Source organism: Myotis davidii, unplaced genomic scaffold, assembly GCF_000327345.1.
Source record: "Myotis davidii unplaced genomic scaffold, ASM32734v1 scaffold332, whole genome shotgun sequence".
Taxonomy (NCBI): Eukaryota; Metazoa; Chordata; class Mammalia; order Chiroptera; family Vespertilionidae; genus Myotis; species Myotis davidii.
The window spans coordinates 3,099,874-3,118,758 of NW_006285779.1; the positions used below are offsets into that span (position 1 = coordinate 3,099,874).

Below are 18,885 nucleotides of genomic sequence, written 5' to 3' on the forward strand. Positions count from 1 at the left end.
ATAGTAGCATTTTGTGAGAGTTTCAGACTGAGGGGATGTCTGAAAGACAGAAGAGCTAAGGAGAGATCAAAAGAGATTGAAATAACTAAAATTAGTAGAATTTCTTAGGAACAATTTTTTTAATATAAAGGACTACTATGTTTGCCTATGAATATTAGCTATTGTTAGGCTCTAAAATTTAGGATTAGAGAGAAATATAAAAATGATGCAAGTCTGTTGGTACAGTTGTAGGACTTATAACAAGTACAAATGGCTTATGTATGTAACTGATATGAAGTTATACATTGTAACTGAAGATTGGTGGTAGTAGTTGTTTTTGCTTGCTTTTGATTCTCTTCTGGTTTTATTTTCTGTTACTCTTTTTCTTTCCTCTCTATCCTAGCCATCATATCTCTGGCCCTGGGATTTCTCTGGATTTTTCTCCCATCCTCATCATCTTTTGTCTTCTTCCTCACTGCACTCTTCACATTGCCTTTTCCACATTGCCTTCTGTTCACTGTGGCCCTGGGCTTCACATTGTTCTCCTACCTCTACCTTATATCCTGCCCTTTGTGCTATTATTGTCACACATTTTACTTTTACATAGGTTATAAACTCCACAATTCATTTCCATCATTTTTGTTTAAAGAGGCAATTGTCTTTTAAAGAAATTTAAAAATGTCTTATATTTATCTTTTCTGATTCTTCCATTTCACCATCTGGCTAGGAAATTGTGGGTCAGGAGACCATTCTGATGTTGGTCAGTTGACTTGATGTCTTTGAGTACTTCTGTGATGTCAGCTCTGTTTATAATTATGTGCTATCTCAGAACTGATTGATTGACATCCTAATGCCCTGGATAAATTTAGAGGAGGTATATGAGTGTCATTAGTGAGACCTGGATAACTGCTTGCTTCTAAAACATAGGCATTTGTGCTAGAGCTCTCTGCCAAGTGGGGTTAGCTTCTTTTCCTAGATAGACTGAAAGAGCCCTCCTGGAACCCTGACTCCATGTGTTCGTACATGGATTATATATACAGTGAGATGTAGAGCAGCAGGTGTTAAGGAAAACTGCAGAATATCACACTACATGTGATGCCTCAGAGCCCATAAGAATGTCTAATATTGCAATCAGTGAATACAAATGTGACTAGAGGATCCACCACTCTTCGGCTGGTGCCACCCCTCATATAATGGTATGCCCATGTTTTCACTCTTTCTTTGCCTTCTAGACTTATGGATTTGAGGGAGCTGTTGAAACTCATCATGGCAAATATGCTTACATGTATAGATACTTGTCCATACATGTGCTGCAAACTTTAATTCAATTTTATTTATAAATGAGACAGGTAAGGCATATGTGGTGTCAGATTAGACATACAGAAGTCCCTGGGTGTCTAGGAAGCAGTCAGCTAGGATCCAAATGCTTTTTGTCTTTGGAATGTGGTTGTTTAATATACCTGCACTTTGAGTGATTTTTATTTCTATGATGTTGGCTATTGTAGCTTTTTGTTATTGGGGAGATAGCCAAAGGTCCCCCTCTAAATTCTTATATGGAATTCCCAGGCTTTGTCTCATGGACAAGGACAAGTCAGCTGTGTTAGTTGGGGGTTTAATCCTGCTGATCTGTTGACTCCAAGCCATGATCTACTCCCTGTTGCCACTGTCTATTTATATGATGCCTGTCACCATGGCATCTGAGTATGTGGGCAAATATATTTAAGCTGACTTCAACTAGACTGTGGAAAGGACTCTCTCATTGCCCTCTTTTCAACAATCACTATTTTTCACCAAGTTATGGTAAGTTCAGAAGCTCTTCTCTGACACCTAGGGTATCCAGAACTCCTATTTTGAGTAAAGCCTTAGGTCTTGAAATACTCCTCTGATACAGATAGAAAAGTGGTTTTTAGGATAAGATCCTAGTGAAATAGTTCTTTACCTTTGAGAATGTAATGAAAGATATGATCTTTGTGTCCAAAAAAATATCTGTTTGCAAATACATAATTTCAGATGTAATTTCAGGGAGTTCATGGACCCTCTGAGAGTCTCTCCATGATTCCATGTTAAGAATCCCTATATTAATTTTAGGTTCCATGGACTCCAAATTAATTGTTTTCACAGAACATCTTAGTCTCTGGTTAAATATTTTTTTCTGTATTTACCGATCATACTGCATTCTTCCTGGGAACTTTAGTTTAGCAGTTTCCTCTCTGAACTTCCGTTTAAACGTTTTAAAAAATTGACTTGAACCTGACCCACATGGCTCAGCAGTTGAGTGTTGACCTAAGAACCAGGGTCACAGTTCTATTCCTGGTCAGGGCACATGCCCAGGTTGCAGGCTCGATCCCCAGTGTGGGGTGTGCAGGAGGCAGCCGATTGATGATTCTTTTTCATCATTGATGTTTCTATCTCTCTCTCCTTCTTCCTTCCTCTCTGAAATCAATAAAAATATCTATTTAAAAGAGAGAGAGAGAGATAGAGAGAGAGAGAGAGAGAGAGAGAGAAAAGAAACATCATTATGAGAGAGAAGTATCAATTGGTTGCCTCCTGCACTAGGCCCTCCACCGCCTTCCCTCTACCCCCTGACTAGGGATCGAACTTGCAGTCTGGGTATGTGCCCTGACCAGGAATGGCACACACCACCTTTTTGATGTATTGGATGATGCTCCAATAAACTGAGCCTCACTGACCAGGGCTCATCTCTGAACTTCTTGAGGCTAAAGGCCATGTTGGTCACTATGTTGTATTTCCTGTGTCCTCCTATGGCACTTGGAGCTTCTATTTTAGCACATCACATTGTTTTGCTATGTTTGCAAATGTCTGAACAATGAATTGTTTAAATATCTATCCTCTTTAAAAAGTTTCTGGAGGTCTATGTTTTAATCATTATTTCATCCCCAATACACTACTTAGGTTATGATAGGGGCTTAGAAAAATGTTGGAAGAATAAATGAATGGATATTAGAATTTCCATTAATGATGAATTAATATTTTCTTAAAGCAGCACAGTGTTGTGTTTGGGTCTTAGAACTAACAACAATAATAGAACTCAGCAGGATGTTTGTTGTCATGATTCTGTTGAGCTGACTTCATCACCTTTTAAAAAGAAATGTTTTTATTGATTTCAGAGAGAGGATGGGAGAGGGAGAGAGAAATAGAAACATCAGTGATGCGAGAGAACTATCAATCTGCTGCCTCTTGTATGTTCCCTACTGGGGATCAAACCCACAACCCTGGCATGTGCCCTGCTTGAGAATAGAACCTGACTGAGAATGACCTCCTGGTGCATGGGTTGATGCTCAATCATTGAACCACACTGGCCAGGCCATTACCTTTTAATTTTAGTTATTGATATGAAAGGGACTGGTGAGTAATTTTTCTTTTCTTGTCTCTTTCTTCCTTACCTACAGATACATGGATTGCTTTTTACCAAGTAAAAATGGAAACTGATGGTTTCTAAACTATTAACTAAAGAATGAGTAGAATGTTTAGAGAGAAGCATGTAGTTGCTGGAAAGGGAAATCTTTGAACAGAGCTCCATGGAGTCAGCTTATTTTACTACCACTTCAGGCAGAAGTGGCATTAGGGAGGCAGCCTGCATTTAAATAATGCAGCTTTCCACAGTCTAAAAACATGGGTTGCTATAAAGGCAGATTTATACTGGCATTTTATATTTGATGTTTATCTAGGGATCACAGTCCTTCTTACCCTTTCACCCTGCTCATTCCTGGGTGATAAGTCATTATTTTTATCGCCATTTGTTGGGGAAGGGAGTGGAGGTATAGAAGGGAAGTGACTTACTAAGGATCATGGAACCAAATACTAAACAGATTAGAATTTAGCGTTCCTGACTTCTTTGCTCAGATGTGATCACTAGGCAACATTTGCTTCCCAGCAGGAAGAAAGGCCTCCAAAGCCCCCAAAACAATCTGTCTAGCTTCACTGTGCTAAATAACATCCAAAGCATTCGCAGCTTTGTGAAAAAGAGAGAAATTGTACATTGCCTGACCTTTCAGGTACCTACTGGAAAAATGAAAAACCTAGAGAGTGTCTAGCTAGCTTTCTCTTCACTGGCAGAAGCCTATGACTTCATGGTTTAGGTATACCTTGAGACTGGAAATCGAGAGCCTTTTGTTGTTATACTGTTGTTCATATGGAACTGAACATTTTCAAGAGAAAAAATAACTGGAGCCATAGATATATCTGGTAGTTTTTGTGTGGTATAATTTTGACTGTTTGGTAGCCCCTCCTGATTTTGGGAAACTATCCTTTGGGAAACTTTTAACTGTCTGCTTCTTTTAGTTTAGTTTAAAAACTTTTACTATTGATATAATTATAACTCACAGGAAGTTGCAAAAATAGTACAGAAAATTTTTGTGTCCTTTAGCCAGCTTCTTCTAATAGTGACACCTTATATAACTACATTATTGCTCCTTTTAGTTTTGAAGAGAGTATCTAGGTGGGAAAGAACATAGCAGTAAATAGCGAGAGTAGATGGGAAGATGAATTTTGGTAGCTGCTATTACTATTTTGTTTTTTAAATTGCTTTTTAAACTGTTCTTCCTCTTTATCCCCAATTATCTATGGTTTAGGGGAATATATTACAAGATGTATGCTAGGCTTGATGTACTTAATTAAGACTGCTCTGTGCCCCAGCCTGTCGTTCAGTGGTTAGAGTGTTGGCCTGTGGACCAAAGGCTCTCAGGTGCGATTCCCAGTCAAGGGCACATACCTCATTTGCAGACTTGATCCCTGAACCTGGTCTGGCTCAGGCAGGCGGCAACCAATCGATGTTTTTTTCTCTCTCTCTCTCTTCCTCTCTCCCTCCTTCTCTCTCCTCCTTCTCCCTCCCCTCTACTATCACTAAAAAAAATAAATAAATGGAAAAAATACCCTCAACAGTTCTAGCTTTCATGTGCAAAAAGATGGAGGCTTTTATCTTCTGTTGATAATCAGTTCTCAAGGTTAGAGTGTTCTAATATAGGCCATTAGAGTATATTTATCTGTTTCCATAGTGTTGTTATGTAATTCTCTGTAGCAGTATAGAAAGCCCCAGGATTGGAAAAGAATGCCAGGAAACTCTTTTTATCCTCTTCAAATCACCACATTTGACTAAATCCAAAATTTACACTATTTTGAATCTTTCTTTCATCTCTTCAGAAACTTGGCAGAAGAAAAAGATAAGAATTTCTAACAGGTTTAGCCTGTTTTAAGGAGAAAAAGATTCCCACCTAAAAACCACTAAAAGAGTGAGCAATCTCTGCTCTTTTCTCTGCACATGAAGTCACTTCCTAACCAGAGGCCCATTAGTGTCTTGTCACTTAAAGAGGCAGAGGAGCCGAAACCGGTTTGGCTCAGTGGATACAGCGTCGGCCTGCGGACTGAAGGGTCCCAGGTTCGATTCCGGTCAAGGGCATGTACCTTGGTTGTGGGCACATCCCCAGTAGGAGGTGTGCAAGAGGCAGCTGATCGATGTTTCTCTCTCATTGATGTTTCTAGGTCTCTATCTCTCTCCCTTCCTCTCTGTAAAAAAATCAATAAAAATATTAAAAAAAAAAAAGAGGCAGAGGAAGGAGTAGCTATGCTTTTGTGGCTGTGCCTATCCTACTTTTAATGCAGGGGTGGGGAACATCTGGCTCACGGTTGTATAAGGCCCTTGTTGTATAAGGCGGGTTGGTCTGGCCCTGTCAAGGCAACCGCAGGCAGGACTCAAAATTCAATAAATCTAGGAGCTTTTTTATAGCAACAAGTTTATATTAAGTAAATTAAGTGAATGATTTTATAAATATCCAAATGGCCCTTGGCAGCAAAAGGTTCCCCACCCCTGTTCTTTATTATTTTTTTAAGTCTTTATTGTTGAGTATTACAGATGTCCCCCTTCCTCTTATTGTCCCTCCTCTACTCACTTTCCGCCCTGTTCCTTCACCACCTTGTTGTCTATGTCTATAGGTAAATGCATACTAGAGGCCCAGTGCACGAAATTCATGCACTGGTAGGGTCCCTAGTGGTTGCCGGCTGCTGGCCGGGTACTCCTTCCCTTCCCCCAGCCACCTGCCAGTGCCCGGACCTCCTCCCTTCCCCTGGCCAGCCCACCCCCTGGTTGAACTCCTGGAAGACTCTGGTTGAGGGAACAATTTGCATACTACACTTTTATTATATGGGACTAGAGGCCCAGTGCACGAATTTGTGCACAGGTGGGGTCCCTCGGCCTGGCCAGTGATCAGGGTAATCTTGCCCAGTCCTGATTGGGGCTGATTGGGACTGGCTGGCTGGCCAGGGGGAGGGACCATGGGAGGTTGGCTGGCCATGAGATTTATATATATATAGATAAGATCTTTGGTTAATCTCTTCCCCCCCCTCCCCTGATTCGTCTGTCTGATCCACGTTTCCATGCCTCTAATTCTATTTTATTCATCAGTTTATTTTGTTAATTAGATTTCTTGTTTGTTTATTTTGATTTTTAGATTCAATTGTTGATAGATATGTATTTATTACCATTATATTCATATATTTTTTTAAATTCTTTATTGTTTAACACATTGTTTGCGGGTAGTTTTTATCGCGCGCTAACAGGTGGCGTGGGCCATTTTTGCTAATTTTTTGCGCAAATGGCAACATTCAGTAAAATTACAATAACTTTAGTTTACATATTTATACGTCACCCACATTCTACCGTTAGTCTATAAAAAACGTATTAATACATGTCCCGCGCCGCTCTACTACCAGTCAACGTAAAATGTATAAATACGTTTCCCACATACAATGTGTTAAAGTATTACATATAGTATTATTGTTCATATTTTTTATCTTTTTTTCTTCTTCCTCTTCTTAAAGAATATCTTTCAACATTTCATGTAAAACTGGTTTGGTGGTAATGAACTCTTTCACCTTTTTCTTGTCTGTGAAGCTCTTTATCTGACCTTTAAGTCTAAATGATAGCTTTGCTGAGTAGAGTAATCTTGGTTGTAGGTCCTTGCTATTCATTACTTTGAATATTCCTTGCCACTCCCTTCTGGCCTGCAAAGTTTCTGTTGAGAAATCAGCTGACAGTCATATGGGCGCTTCCTTGTAGGTAACCAACTGCTTTCTCTTGCTGCTTTAAGATTCTCTCTTTGTCCTTAACCCTTAGCATTTTAATTATGATGTGTCTTGGTGTGGGCCTCTTTGAGTTCCTCTTGTTTGGGACTCTGTGCTTTCTGGACTTGTAAGTCCGTTTCTTTCATATTTTTGGATTCTTTTTTCTTTTTGCTCTTCTGATTGGGAGCCAGTCAGTTCTGCGGCAGGGGAGATCCCAGCACAGAAACAATGTCCTGTCTTGGACAAAGCCATCCCCGAGTTCCTATCCTGATGCCAGACAATCCAGTTCCTCCCTGTTTGTCCCTGGATCCCCAAAGCTGCTGCCAGGCACTGGAGCTCAGAGGAAGCAGTACCCTGTAAGAACTGCTTGGGACTCCAGCAGCCTCCATGTCACTCTGCCATAATCCCCACTGGTTTTTATAGCCTGAAATTATAGGGACTTCTCTTCCCAGCTCTGGAATCCTGGGCTAGGCGTCTGATGTGGGGCTGGGAACCCTTGCTTCTCACAGGAGGCCTCTGCAGCCGAGATGTCCAACCTGATTGAAAAAAAATGCCACACGTGGGTGTCAGACCAGCCCGTTCTATGCCTCCCCTCTCCTACCAGTCCCAGTGTACTTTCTTTACTTCTCTAGTTGTAGGATTTCCATTCAGCCAGATTTCAGGCAGTTCTGAATGATGGCTGTTCTATATTTTAGTTGTAATTCTGATGTCCCCACCCCTGTTCTAAAGGAACATATCATTTGGTTTCATTGGTATCTTCGTGTCCTGGCTCAGAGAGCAGGACAGGTCTATTATTGGTTTTCATTCATTTTGGCAGAAAGTAAAGTTTTTGGATCTACTTCAGACACCTGGTCTCACTGACTTAGATTTCTTAAAGAGTGATTTTGGCTATCTCTCAGTTGGGCAATGTTGGCTTCTGAGCATGTTTAGTTAGAGGTAGCTACACAGGAATGAGGTACATATATGGGATCCTGCATGCTCCATATGGAAACTTTCACATAAAAGCTCATTTTCATGAGAAAGAAGAAGGTGAGTGGTAACTGTGAGAATTTCAGTGTTCCAAGTAATTGGGAAATTGGAGATAGATGAGAACCATATTTTCTCTTTTAGTAGATACACTTCAAAAACATGGAAAATGGTAGAATAGAACCTAACTTCTATTTAAAGAAAGGATTTGTTCTTTTTTTCAGTTCATTTAGATTAGGCAGTACAGCCTGTTGATGTACTGACCTTTTTTTTTTATTAAGGTAAAATACACAAAAGATAAAATTTACCATTGTAGTCATTTTTAAAGTATACAGTCCAGTGGTATTAAATATACTCACATTGTTTTGTAGCCATCACCACCATCTTTTCCCATAATTCCTTTCATCTTGTAAAACTAAAACTCTGTACCTATTAAACAGTGACTCTCTATTCCAGTGATGGCAAACCTTTTGAGCTTGGCGTGTCAGCATTTTGAAAAACCCTAACTTAACTCTGGTACTGTGTCACATATAGAAATTTTTTGATATTTGCAACCATAGTAAAACAAAGACTTATATTTTTTATATTTATTTTATATATTTAAATGCCATTTAAAGAAAAATCAACCAAAAAAATGAGTTCACGTGTCACCTCATAGGTTCGCCATCACTGCTCTATTCCTTCCTTCCCCCAACCCTTGGCAACTACCAGTCTTCTTTCTAGTACCCCATAAATGGAATCATACAGTATTTGTCTTTTTGTGAGGCTTATTTCACTTAACATAATGTCCTCAAGGTGCAAGAAATCAGTTTCTGTCCCTTCCTCAGAGTTTGCTGACTTTATTATTGTTTTGTTGTTTTATTGTTGTAGGCTGTCTGTGTTGAGGATCAGGGAGAGCTCTAAACTGAATGTCGTCTTAGGTCTCTTCTGAGCCTTTCCTTGGGCATGCACAGTCACTTTTTAATTTTCCGTTTTTGCAGTTGTTTTTTTTTTTTAGAGAAACACATCAATTGGTTGCCTCTTGCACATGCCCCAACCAAGGTGAGGAGTGAACTTGCAATCCAGATACATGCCCTTTACTGGGGAGCAAACCCATGTCCCTTCCGTGCTTGGGCCGACACTCTAACCATTGAGCTACCTGCCAGGGCAATGTTTAGTTTTCTAAAGGGGAAATGTGAAAAATGAAGGCAGGGGAAAAAGGAGTACTGACTCTTTAATCTCTTGGAAGTCACATATCTGAAGGGGTAAGGGATTGCAACAATGGGGGAGGTGCAAAACAATGCTGCCTACCTCTTTGCACCCCTAGAATCAAAACCAGCAGTCAGCTGTCAGTGCACATATCCCCAGTATTAGGAGGACAGGGTCAGTTTTGCCATCTTAGCTTCCACAAAATCTGTGTGTGCAAGCTGCTTCAGGAACAAGTGCCCAGCTCTTGCCACATGGCTGAGGGTGGGGGATGGGTAGCTGCTATATAGTGCTTGGAGCTAAATTTGACCACAATTAACCAAAATATACCATCCGAGTCTTCTGTAACCTGCAAATTTTCATCAGAGTCCAGAGTTCCAAAATAGTTAATCAGGCAGATTCTGCCAGTGCAATTGTCCAGCTGGGGAGAGAGAGTCCTGGTGCTTCCTACTCTGCCATCATCCCAGAATCTTCCTACCAGACGTAGAGACTTTTGTGCAACCTTCACCTGAAGAGGTTCATAGCTTGCAACCAAAGCCATTTCATTTTCTTTTTTGATTTGTTGGCCTCTGTTTCAGGGAGGTGTTTGAGTTTTCAGTTAGACAGATGCCTGTATTCTGAAAAGCCACCTAGTGTATTTTTAAATTATTCTATTGGTGGGTGCCTGCTTCTGAATCCTTCCTGTGCCACTTTGTTGATTGACAGTGAGGCTACTGATTGCTGGCAATGTCCCTGGACAATTGGTGATTTTGTCCAGAGATGCTAGAATTGGCTGGAGTTTATAGTGCCTCTGGGGTTTTAGAAGCTTCAGCTTATTACACTAGTGCTATTTCTAGTCTGTCCTTTAAGTTCCTCTACCTCTCTCCTAAGCAAGTGAAATGCTAATATTTCTCTGCTATCAGTCCCTGTGAAATTATTTATCCATTTTCCCTAATGAGCGGATTTTTTTTTGATTTGTGATCTGTGGCATCCTAGCTCCATGCCAGGCCACAAAATAGAGCCTGGCAAACTCTTGTCTTTGCTTTGTATCTCTTTCTCTTCATAGCATGTAAAAGCTGTCCAACAGACAGCTCTCTCTGCCCTGAATTTTCCGAGACATTTATTTATGTTCTGCTGGAGGCTCTCTGTCTCCTTCCTGTTTTTAATTTTATTTAAATGTCATTCACTTGGGTTTGTAATTAAACCTCCCCTATGCTTCTCATGAGGCAGGCATCTGAGGACCACTTAATTGTGTCTTTCTATGGTTGGCTTGTTCATCTGTGCACCTGGTTTACTTCAGTGTGGGGGACAGTTTTTAGTTCTGGAGAAGTTCCCATATCCATTATTCATTCTACTCTCCTACATGGCAATACAATTTGAATTTAAAATAGGATAAAATTTGAGAGTCTTCATGACGTGAGGTACGTATATGCTAGGAACAGTTTGGCAAACAAGGTTTCTTGAGGGTTGAGGGGGGACCTTATGTATAAGGTGGCAGGATTCTCAGGTGATGGTACTGAACTCTTCCCATTTGAAAAATAGATTGGTTGTCTCTGCCTCTGAGAATTCACTTGGGACCCAGGAACCATCAAGGTACCTGTTCCTGGCTCAGCTTCCCAGAACCTGCACACTATCCTTTATTCACCTGTCGGCATTCAGGAAGTCAGAACTGCTGCACACCACTGCCATACTTCATGCACAAGATTCCCCAAGGAAAGGAGCTTGGTTCAAAGCTAAGTGTGATACTGACAGTTGCCTCCAGGACAGAGTCAAAAGAGGCAGCAGTTGCAGTCAATTTCTAGTTCCTGAAAAAGAGCCCAGAAATTAAGTTTTCAAAGTGCCTGATGGAAAAGACCTTACAATGAAGAATTTGTGTGTGTGGAGCACCCATTTCCCTAGAACAATGTATTGAAGGCGTAATATAATACCTCAAATATTGCACTGACATAACTTCTCTTTTTTTCATTAAAGTTAAGAGTAATTGGAGCCAGGTATCTGGAGCTTCATTTAGTAGAGATAGCAAAGATTAGGAGTCAAACCCAGGATTCCCAAGGATTTCCTAGAATATTGTCGGTGCTTCAGTGCATTGGTGGTTTTGTGAACTTTGATTATTATTCTGAAGACTGCCATAGGTTTGTCTTGAAGGCTGCCCAGATTTCCTTTTGAATTTGCACTCCTGCCCAAGAATTCATGGCTCTCTCTGTTGATTGGATATACTTGGCTCCTTTCCTTTCCCCATCAGAGAGGAAATACCTTTGTATGTTTGGCCCTGTACTTAGTACTATGTACTGTAATGTAAATTTCAGCTGGTAATCAGTTATGGTGAGGTTATAGAAAGTTGAGATGGAGTGTTTGTGGGGATCATGTTAGTTTCTATGGAAAGAAATACATTGATCTGTTGTCTGTTATTTTAAACAAATTAAAAAATATATATATATATATTTGATTTCAGAGAAGAAGGGAGAGACAAAAACATCAATGATGAGAGAGAATAATTGATCAGCTGCCTCCTGCACACCCTCTACTAGGGATTGAGCCCGAAACCTTAAATGACTTTTAATGTCCTTTCTAGCTCTAAAAAATCTATAATCAGCTATGTTGAAGCCTCATAGACTTAGAACTCTCATCACATCAGGTCAGAGGTAAAAGACAATGTGTGTATAGTGATGTAGAATACACTGAACAGTTGGTAGAATGAGTGCAAAGTCAGGGAGATGATGAAGGGAAAAAAGCACTATTTCATGGGATATTTGGGGCATTCTCTGTTGGAGAGGAATTGTGGTCCCTGATCTCAGAGGCTTGTGGGAACCAGTTTTAAGGTTGTTTTCTTCCTTTTAGCTGCCTGTTAAATTCCCTGTAGAGCAGGGGTTGGGAACTCCAGCCCGTAGGCCATATAAGGCCCGCTTGGTCGGACCCTGCCAAGGCAACCACAGGTCGGACTTGAAATTCAATAAATCTAGGAGCTTTTTTCAGAGCAACATAAATTTTTATTTTTTTATTTTTATTGATTTCAGAGAGGAAAGGAAAGAAAGAGGGAAACATCAATGGTGAGAGAGAATGATTAATTGGGTGCCTCCTGCACACCCCACACTGGGGATTGATCCCGCAACCCTGGCATGTGCCCTGACCGGGAATTGAACCGTGACCTCCTGCTGCATGCGTCAACTTTCAACCACTCAACCACGCAGGCTGGGCATAACATAAATTTATATTGAGTGAATGATGTTTTAAATATCCAAATGGTCCCTAGCCGGTTTGGCTTAGTGGATACAGCGTCGGCCTGTAGACTGAAGGGTCCTGGGTTCAATTCCGGCCAGGGGCACGTACCCGGGTTGTGGGCTCGATCCTCAGTGTGGGACGTGCAGGAGGCAGCTGATCATTGATTCTCTGTCATCATTGATGTTTCCTATTTCTCTCTCCCTCTCCTTTCCTCTCTGAAATCAATAAAAATATATTTTAAAAAAATCCAAGTGTCCTTTGGTAGGAGAAAGATTCCTGACCCCTGCTTTAGAGAATGGCTACTTCCAGGTGATAAAACATGGCTTGTTTTTTGGAGGGAAAGGGAGAATCTGACCTAAATTATCAGGGGCAAGACGCAGGTATCCCCTGGCACTGACTCTCAGTAGTATAGTGCCTGACTCTCCTCCTCACTACTGTTCAGCTTTGTTGATGTCTCTTGCAGTTGGGACACAGGTCACCTCTTGGATTGTGCCAGAATTGCTCCATTCCTTCTCTAATATTTATCACTTCGTAATCCCTGATTCTGAATCCCAGAGATCAAGACTAACTGTAGTGCAGCAGAGGGGCAATAAATCATTGTTTCCACTTCCTTTTCTCCAGGTTTTGGGTCTCTTATTTATCATATAACCACTGCTGAAGTTGCATCTTTGTGCTGTGTGTGCTGGGGACAAAATCCTTGTTGATTGGATTTGTGCAGAAGCTGCTTTATCTCTCTCCAGCTATTATGTTTTGCAGAGTTCCACGCTTGCTATCCGTCAATTCCTCTTTTTCTCCTGTGAGTTTATAGCGTGTGATTGTCATGTGATCTATCCATTAGCAGGGCTTGTCTAAGCTCTGAGGTAGAGGGTGGAATGGGCAGCCCTTAAATGAACTCATCAAAGTGATCATTAATGAGAGAGATTTGGTCTGGGTTAGTTTTGTATGAATTTTAATGTTAGTCCCCTTCATTATCTGAGCTTCTGGTAGGAGCTAAGCAGATTATGTGATCCTCCCATGGAGCTTTTTCTTTTTTTCCCCCCAGTCTAACAGATCACTTGTTAACAGACCATATCAAAAGGCCCAGCTGCCTATCACTTGCCTGTCCATTATGAAACCTCAGAGACTTTGAGTTGGGGCAGGAGTAAAGAGTTCATAAATGAGTTCCTACCTCCTTCATCCTTAGCAAGACTCTTTTGCTATTTGAGGGGAAGATTCAGGCTTAGAAACAGAATGTGGACAGGCTTTTGTACTTTTCCTTACCTGCTGCTTCTTTATTGTACCTTTTAGAGGATTTGAGAGTGAGGGGTGTTGTGTGGCAGGCAGCCAGTGTTGAGAGAGTTTTACTCCTACTCATTATTCCCTGCTGTTTCAAATCAAAGTCCATGTCTCTTCTCTAAGAGTAGTAAACTTCACACAAAGCTCAGAGAACATTGTAGAATGGACTTTGCTGGCAAAGAAGCAGATATGGTCTTAGAAAAGGAGAGGTCAAACCTTTTTTTGTGTCTGTGGAAGTGAGGAGGGTTGAAGAAGAGAAGACCGGAGGACCACCAATTGCTTGCAACTGCCAAACCCCTTCTTTATAGTTTGCCATCAAATAGGGCTGCTAAGACAGAGCTGATGGTCATGAGGGACACAGAAGCAGGATTAATTGCACAGTCCTACGTGAATGAGTACAGGGCAAGTGATAATTTTCTTTATGCTTAATATTTATTTGTAAAATGTCTTTAAAGCTGCACTGCTAACCTATGGACTTGGCAGTCTCTTTACTGAGATTATTTGGGTTTTGACAATCTCTCCCCTCAATAAGGATTGCCAGGCAGAAAGAGGACTTTTTCAGTAAGTGTTGTCTTGGTTGAGAAAGGACAGAGCAGAGCTGTACATTTGTTTGAATAGTTAGGACAGTTAAGGGCTTTTTTATTTTTCCTCTTCATGAGCTCTCTTCCAATTCCAAGCTGAAGCCCAGGTGTAAGTTCTACAACATAGCTGGCTCATCTGGTGATCAGTTAGAATTGAAAAATGTCCCTCTTAGCAATGATGTTTGAAACAGGTACAGAGCTAAAATTTGGTGACAGGAGATGCTAGCAGCCTAGGGTGAGAAGGGAACCCTTATTTTGACTTGTAAATTGAGCAAATTTGATGGGGGTATAAATTTGGAATACTTAATATGCATTTTATAGTCAAATTTCTGAGCTTAATTGCTCTTAAAGAGGTGGCAAAAAGAAGTAGATTTTTAAAAACCTTCCATGGGCAGATAAGCAGACTTGTGCTTGGGAAGGTCAAGTCTTCAAATATACCCACCTTACCTGCTTTTAAAAAGTGCTTAGCAGCTGTGACTTACTCATTTTAGCCCTATTTGGATTCCTGTAGAGCTAGTTGACTTTCATTGCTTTCATTTAACTTTATTAGTTATGCTTTGAATAGCTTGTTGATGTCTGTCTTTTTTTTTTTTTTAAGCCTTGATAAATTAGAGGAAGTTCCTTATGTCAAACGAGACTGTACTTTTGGCCAAACACAACATTTTTACATTAGCCCTTATGGTGAGTAACCAAAAAATATTTATTTTTCTGAAGTTCTACCCTAAGACAGAGATGGGCTGGTTTGAAACAGGAGCTGGGTTCTGGGGACTAAGCCATAGGGAACCAGGTCTTTATTTTTACTTTCCTTTTGGATTAGGATCTCTGTAATGGTGCTCCCTACTCTTACCTATGTTTTTGGTGAACCTAGTATACTTTCTATTCCTTTTTTTTAAATCCTAACTTAAGGATATGTTTTTACTGACTTTAGAGAGGAAGGAGGGGGGAGGGAAGCAGAGAGAGAGAGAGATAGAGAGAGAGAGAGAGAGAGAGAGAGAGAGAGAGAGAGAGAGAGAGAAACAGAACATTGATGTGAGAAATACCTATTGGTTGCCTCTCATACATGCCCTGACTGGGGATCAAACTTGCAACCTGGGTATATGCCCTGACTAGGAATTGAACCTACAGCCCTTCGCTCCAACCAACTGAGCCACATCAGCCAGGGCAGGACTCTTTCTCTTTCATATTGCTTGGCAGGGCCAGGTATAGGTCAGATCTCTGTGTATGAGTATGAGCCTCGGTCCCAGTTGAGAGACTGTACTATAGTATCTATGTTGGTACATAGCAAAGCCTCTAGAGGTGTCCCAGCCACGTGAATAGCTCCATCATGGCTGTGCTTAGTTTCTGAGGGACATTGCAGATGCCTGCTTATCTGACTAGTTATTTGGGGTAATAGGTGGGCATTTTGCCTTTTTACTGTCTTCTCAAGATATTACCCAGTGTGTTCATAAATGTTTAACATTTTGGGGGGAAAAGTCCTGATTTATATCTTTTGCTGATTTCCACAGTAAAACTATACCCACCAGGGCCAATTTCAAAGTTATCAAAATGGCATCATTGAATGCAGAGTTGGGAAAAGACAAGCATAACACACCATTATATATGGTATTCCCATCACATCAGATTTAAGAGATGTAAATTAATCTCAAGCCCTAACTCGTTTGGCTCAATGGATAGAGCATCGGCCTGCAGACTGAAGGGTCCCAGGTTCGAATCCGGTCAAGGGCATGTACCATGGTTGCGGGCACATCCCCATTAGGGGGTGTGCAGGAGGCAGCTGATCGATGATTCTCTCTCATTGATGTTTCTAACTCTCTATCCCTCTCCCTTCCTCTCTGTAAAAAATCAATAAAATATATTTTAAAAATATTAATCTCAAGAGCATAGATAACACTAAAGATAGAAAGTAATTGGGAAGTGATGAGTTTTAGTATTTATTACTTTCATTGTAATATAATTTATTAAATTGTAAGTTTATGTAAATTATTTTTTAATATTGGCTTTGTTTAATAACTAGCTCACAAATTCCTGAAAATGTAACAGTCAGCTCTTACAAGCCAGTAAGAGCTGGCTGCAGTATACAACCGATACCTTCCAGTCTTCATAGTGTGATACCTGTGTATGGACTTTTGCTTCTTTTTTAGATTGTGAACCTATTTAATATGTTTATCACATACGGTGACACATTCCTGCCCACCCCAAGCAGCTATGATGAACTCTACTATGAGATTATCCGCATGCACCAGAGCTTTGACAACCTATACTCCATGGGTAAGCTGTCTTTTCTTTTTACTCCTCTCTCCCCTCTTTTTGCTCAGCTCTCAGCATCAGCTGTGATTTTTAGCATATAAAAAGAAAAGATTACAAAAGACTCTGTAGTTGCTTGGTGCCCTTGCATGGCATAGAATGCAGTAGTCTTTTCTTCTCAGGCAATAAGAAGAAATATGTGGGCTTTTCTTCCTTCAGGAACTCAGAATTCATCTCAGTAAAAAGCTGGGTAGCAGCCCTGTAGCCCTTTCTTGATGTTTGTGAGGAAAAGAGAGAATAGGGAGGCTTGTGGACATTAGTGAATGCAGTGAGATGGGAGAGAAGGAGTGGGTGGGAATTGACAGTGGAAATAGAAGAGCTTGGATCCCAAAGGAAGAACATTGTGTTATTTGAGAAAGTACAAGATTTTAAGGAGTTTTAATATACCTATGTATTTTAGCATAACTTACAAGAGGAAGTGGGCATTAAGTAAAAATCTTCCAAACCTTTTGGTGATTGGCTCACTGAAAATTTACTCTTTGGCCATAATGAGTACAACTACAGGGTGGGGCAAAAGTAGGGTTACAGTTGTTCATAGGAAAATACAATAATTAATAAATAATAATACAAGAATAAACTCTGTGTTTTGAATACTCACAACTGTAAATCTACTTTTGCCCCATCTATATTTCTGAAAGAGGTCATGTATCCCTATAAATTTGAGTAAAGAGTCAAACCTACCTGGAGTTTGAAAGTTCAGGAAAGATTTCACAGAAACAGAAATTCACTTAGTAAAGCTGTCTATTAAAATCCCCAACTTAATAGCTTTATTGAGGTGTAATTGGTATATAATGAAGTGTACTCATTTAAAGTAGTATACAATATTTTATTTCTTTGACACACACATATATATGTATATATACATATACAGACATACATATGTACACACATATACATACATATATATATATGAAGCTATTATATATACACGTATACATTCCAGGCTTCAGCACCGATTAATAGATGAATAAAGATGCCTTTCAATGAGGAAAGAAGAAGAGTTGGAGTGGGAGAGAGATTTTATAGAAACCTGTCATACCTGCTTAACTGGGCCATGTACAGAGTAAATGAGATTAAGTCCTTGTAGCTATAGCAACAAGATGAGAGAGGATATCTGGGAATGCTCAAATCTGCCAAGGGAATTAAAATGTTAACCTGGAGGGGGGGAAGGGTGGAGAAATGGGAAGTATCTATAATATTATCAACAATAAAAAATTGATCTTAAAAAATGTTAACCTGGAAAACACAAATAGAAAAGTGAAATTTTCACTAAATTAAGCACAACAAATGGAGATAGCATGTTTTAGTACTCTCCATTTTTTATAAAGTATGATGAAACTTCCGATGGAAAAAGCATTTTTAAGTCGTTTTTTTTTTAATTTTTTATTGATTTCAGAAAGGAAGGGAGAGAGAGAGATAGAAACATCAATGATGAGAGAGAATCATGGATCAGCTGCCTCTTGCACACTCCCCACTGGGGATCGAACCCGCAACCTGGCATGTGCCCTTGACTGGAATCAAACCCGGGACTCTTAGTCCACAGGCTGACGCTGTATCCATTGAGCCAAACTAGCTAGGCCTTAAGTCAAGTTTTTTGAGGTATATTTTTTATATTTATATTTATTATTGAAAGTATTAGAGATGTTCCCCTTTTCCCCCATTGACCCCTTCTATCCCACCTCACCACACACACCCAGACCTACCGCACTGTTGTCTGTGTCCATAGTTTATGTGTAAATGCATGCACATTATTTAATCTCTTCCTGCCCCCTACCCCCTTCTCTCTGAGATTCATACAATTCTGAGTTTTGACAAATGCATATAGAAGTGTAATTACCACAAAAATTCAAGATATGGGAGTTTCATTACCTCCAAACTTTTTCTTGTGCTCCTGTGAGGTCAACTCTTTCACCACCCACCACCCCTAGCAACCACTAATCTGTTCCCTGTCCACATAGTTTTTGCCTTTTCTAAAAAAATGCATATATATATACACAGGAATAACAGTGTAGTGATCGTGGGGCGGGAATGGGGTGGGGGGAGGTGTTATGACAGTGGAGGAGGGTATAGGGGGGATAAATAGTGATGGATGGAGACTTGACTTGGAGTGGTGAACACACAGTACAGTGTACAGATGATGTGGTGTAGAATTGTGCACATGAAACCTGTATAATTTTGTTAATCGGTGTCATTCCAATAAATTCAATAAAAAGGAAAAAATTTTTTAAAATTAAAAAATACATAAATGTGGGGAGAACCAAGATGGCGGCATAGGTTAACGCCGGAGATTGCTGCTTCGAACAACCACTTCAAATTATGC

The 18,885-nt window shown here is 40.2% G+C and overlaps 1 protein-coding gene across 1 annotated transcript in view; it reads left to right on the forward strand.

Annotated features, from left to right (window-relative positions):
• Positions 1-18,885, forward strand: part of LOC102772642 (chromosome unknown open reading frame, human C10orf76) — a 141,487-nt gene that overhangs the window by 50,106 nt on the left and 72,496 nt on the right. The window contains 2 exon segments of the mRNA XM_015559312.1: positions 14,860-14,942; positions 16,403-16,529. Coding sequence (XP_015414798.1) covers positions 14,860-14,942; positions 16,403-16,529 — 210 coding nt within the window.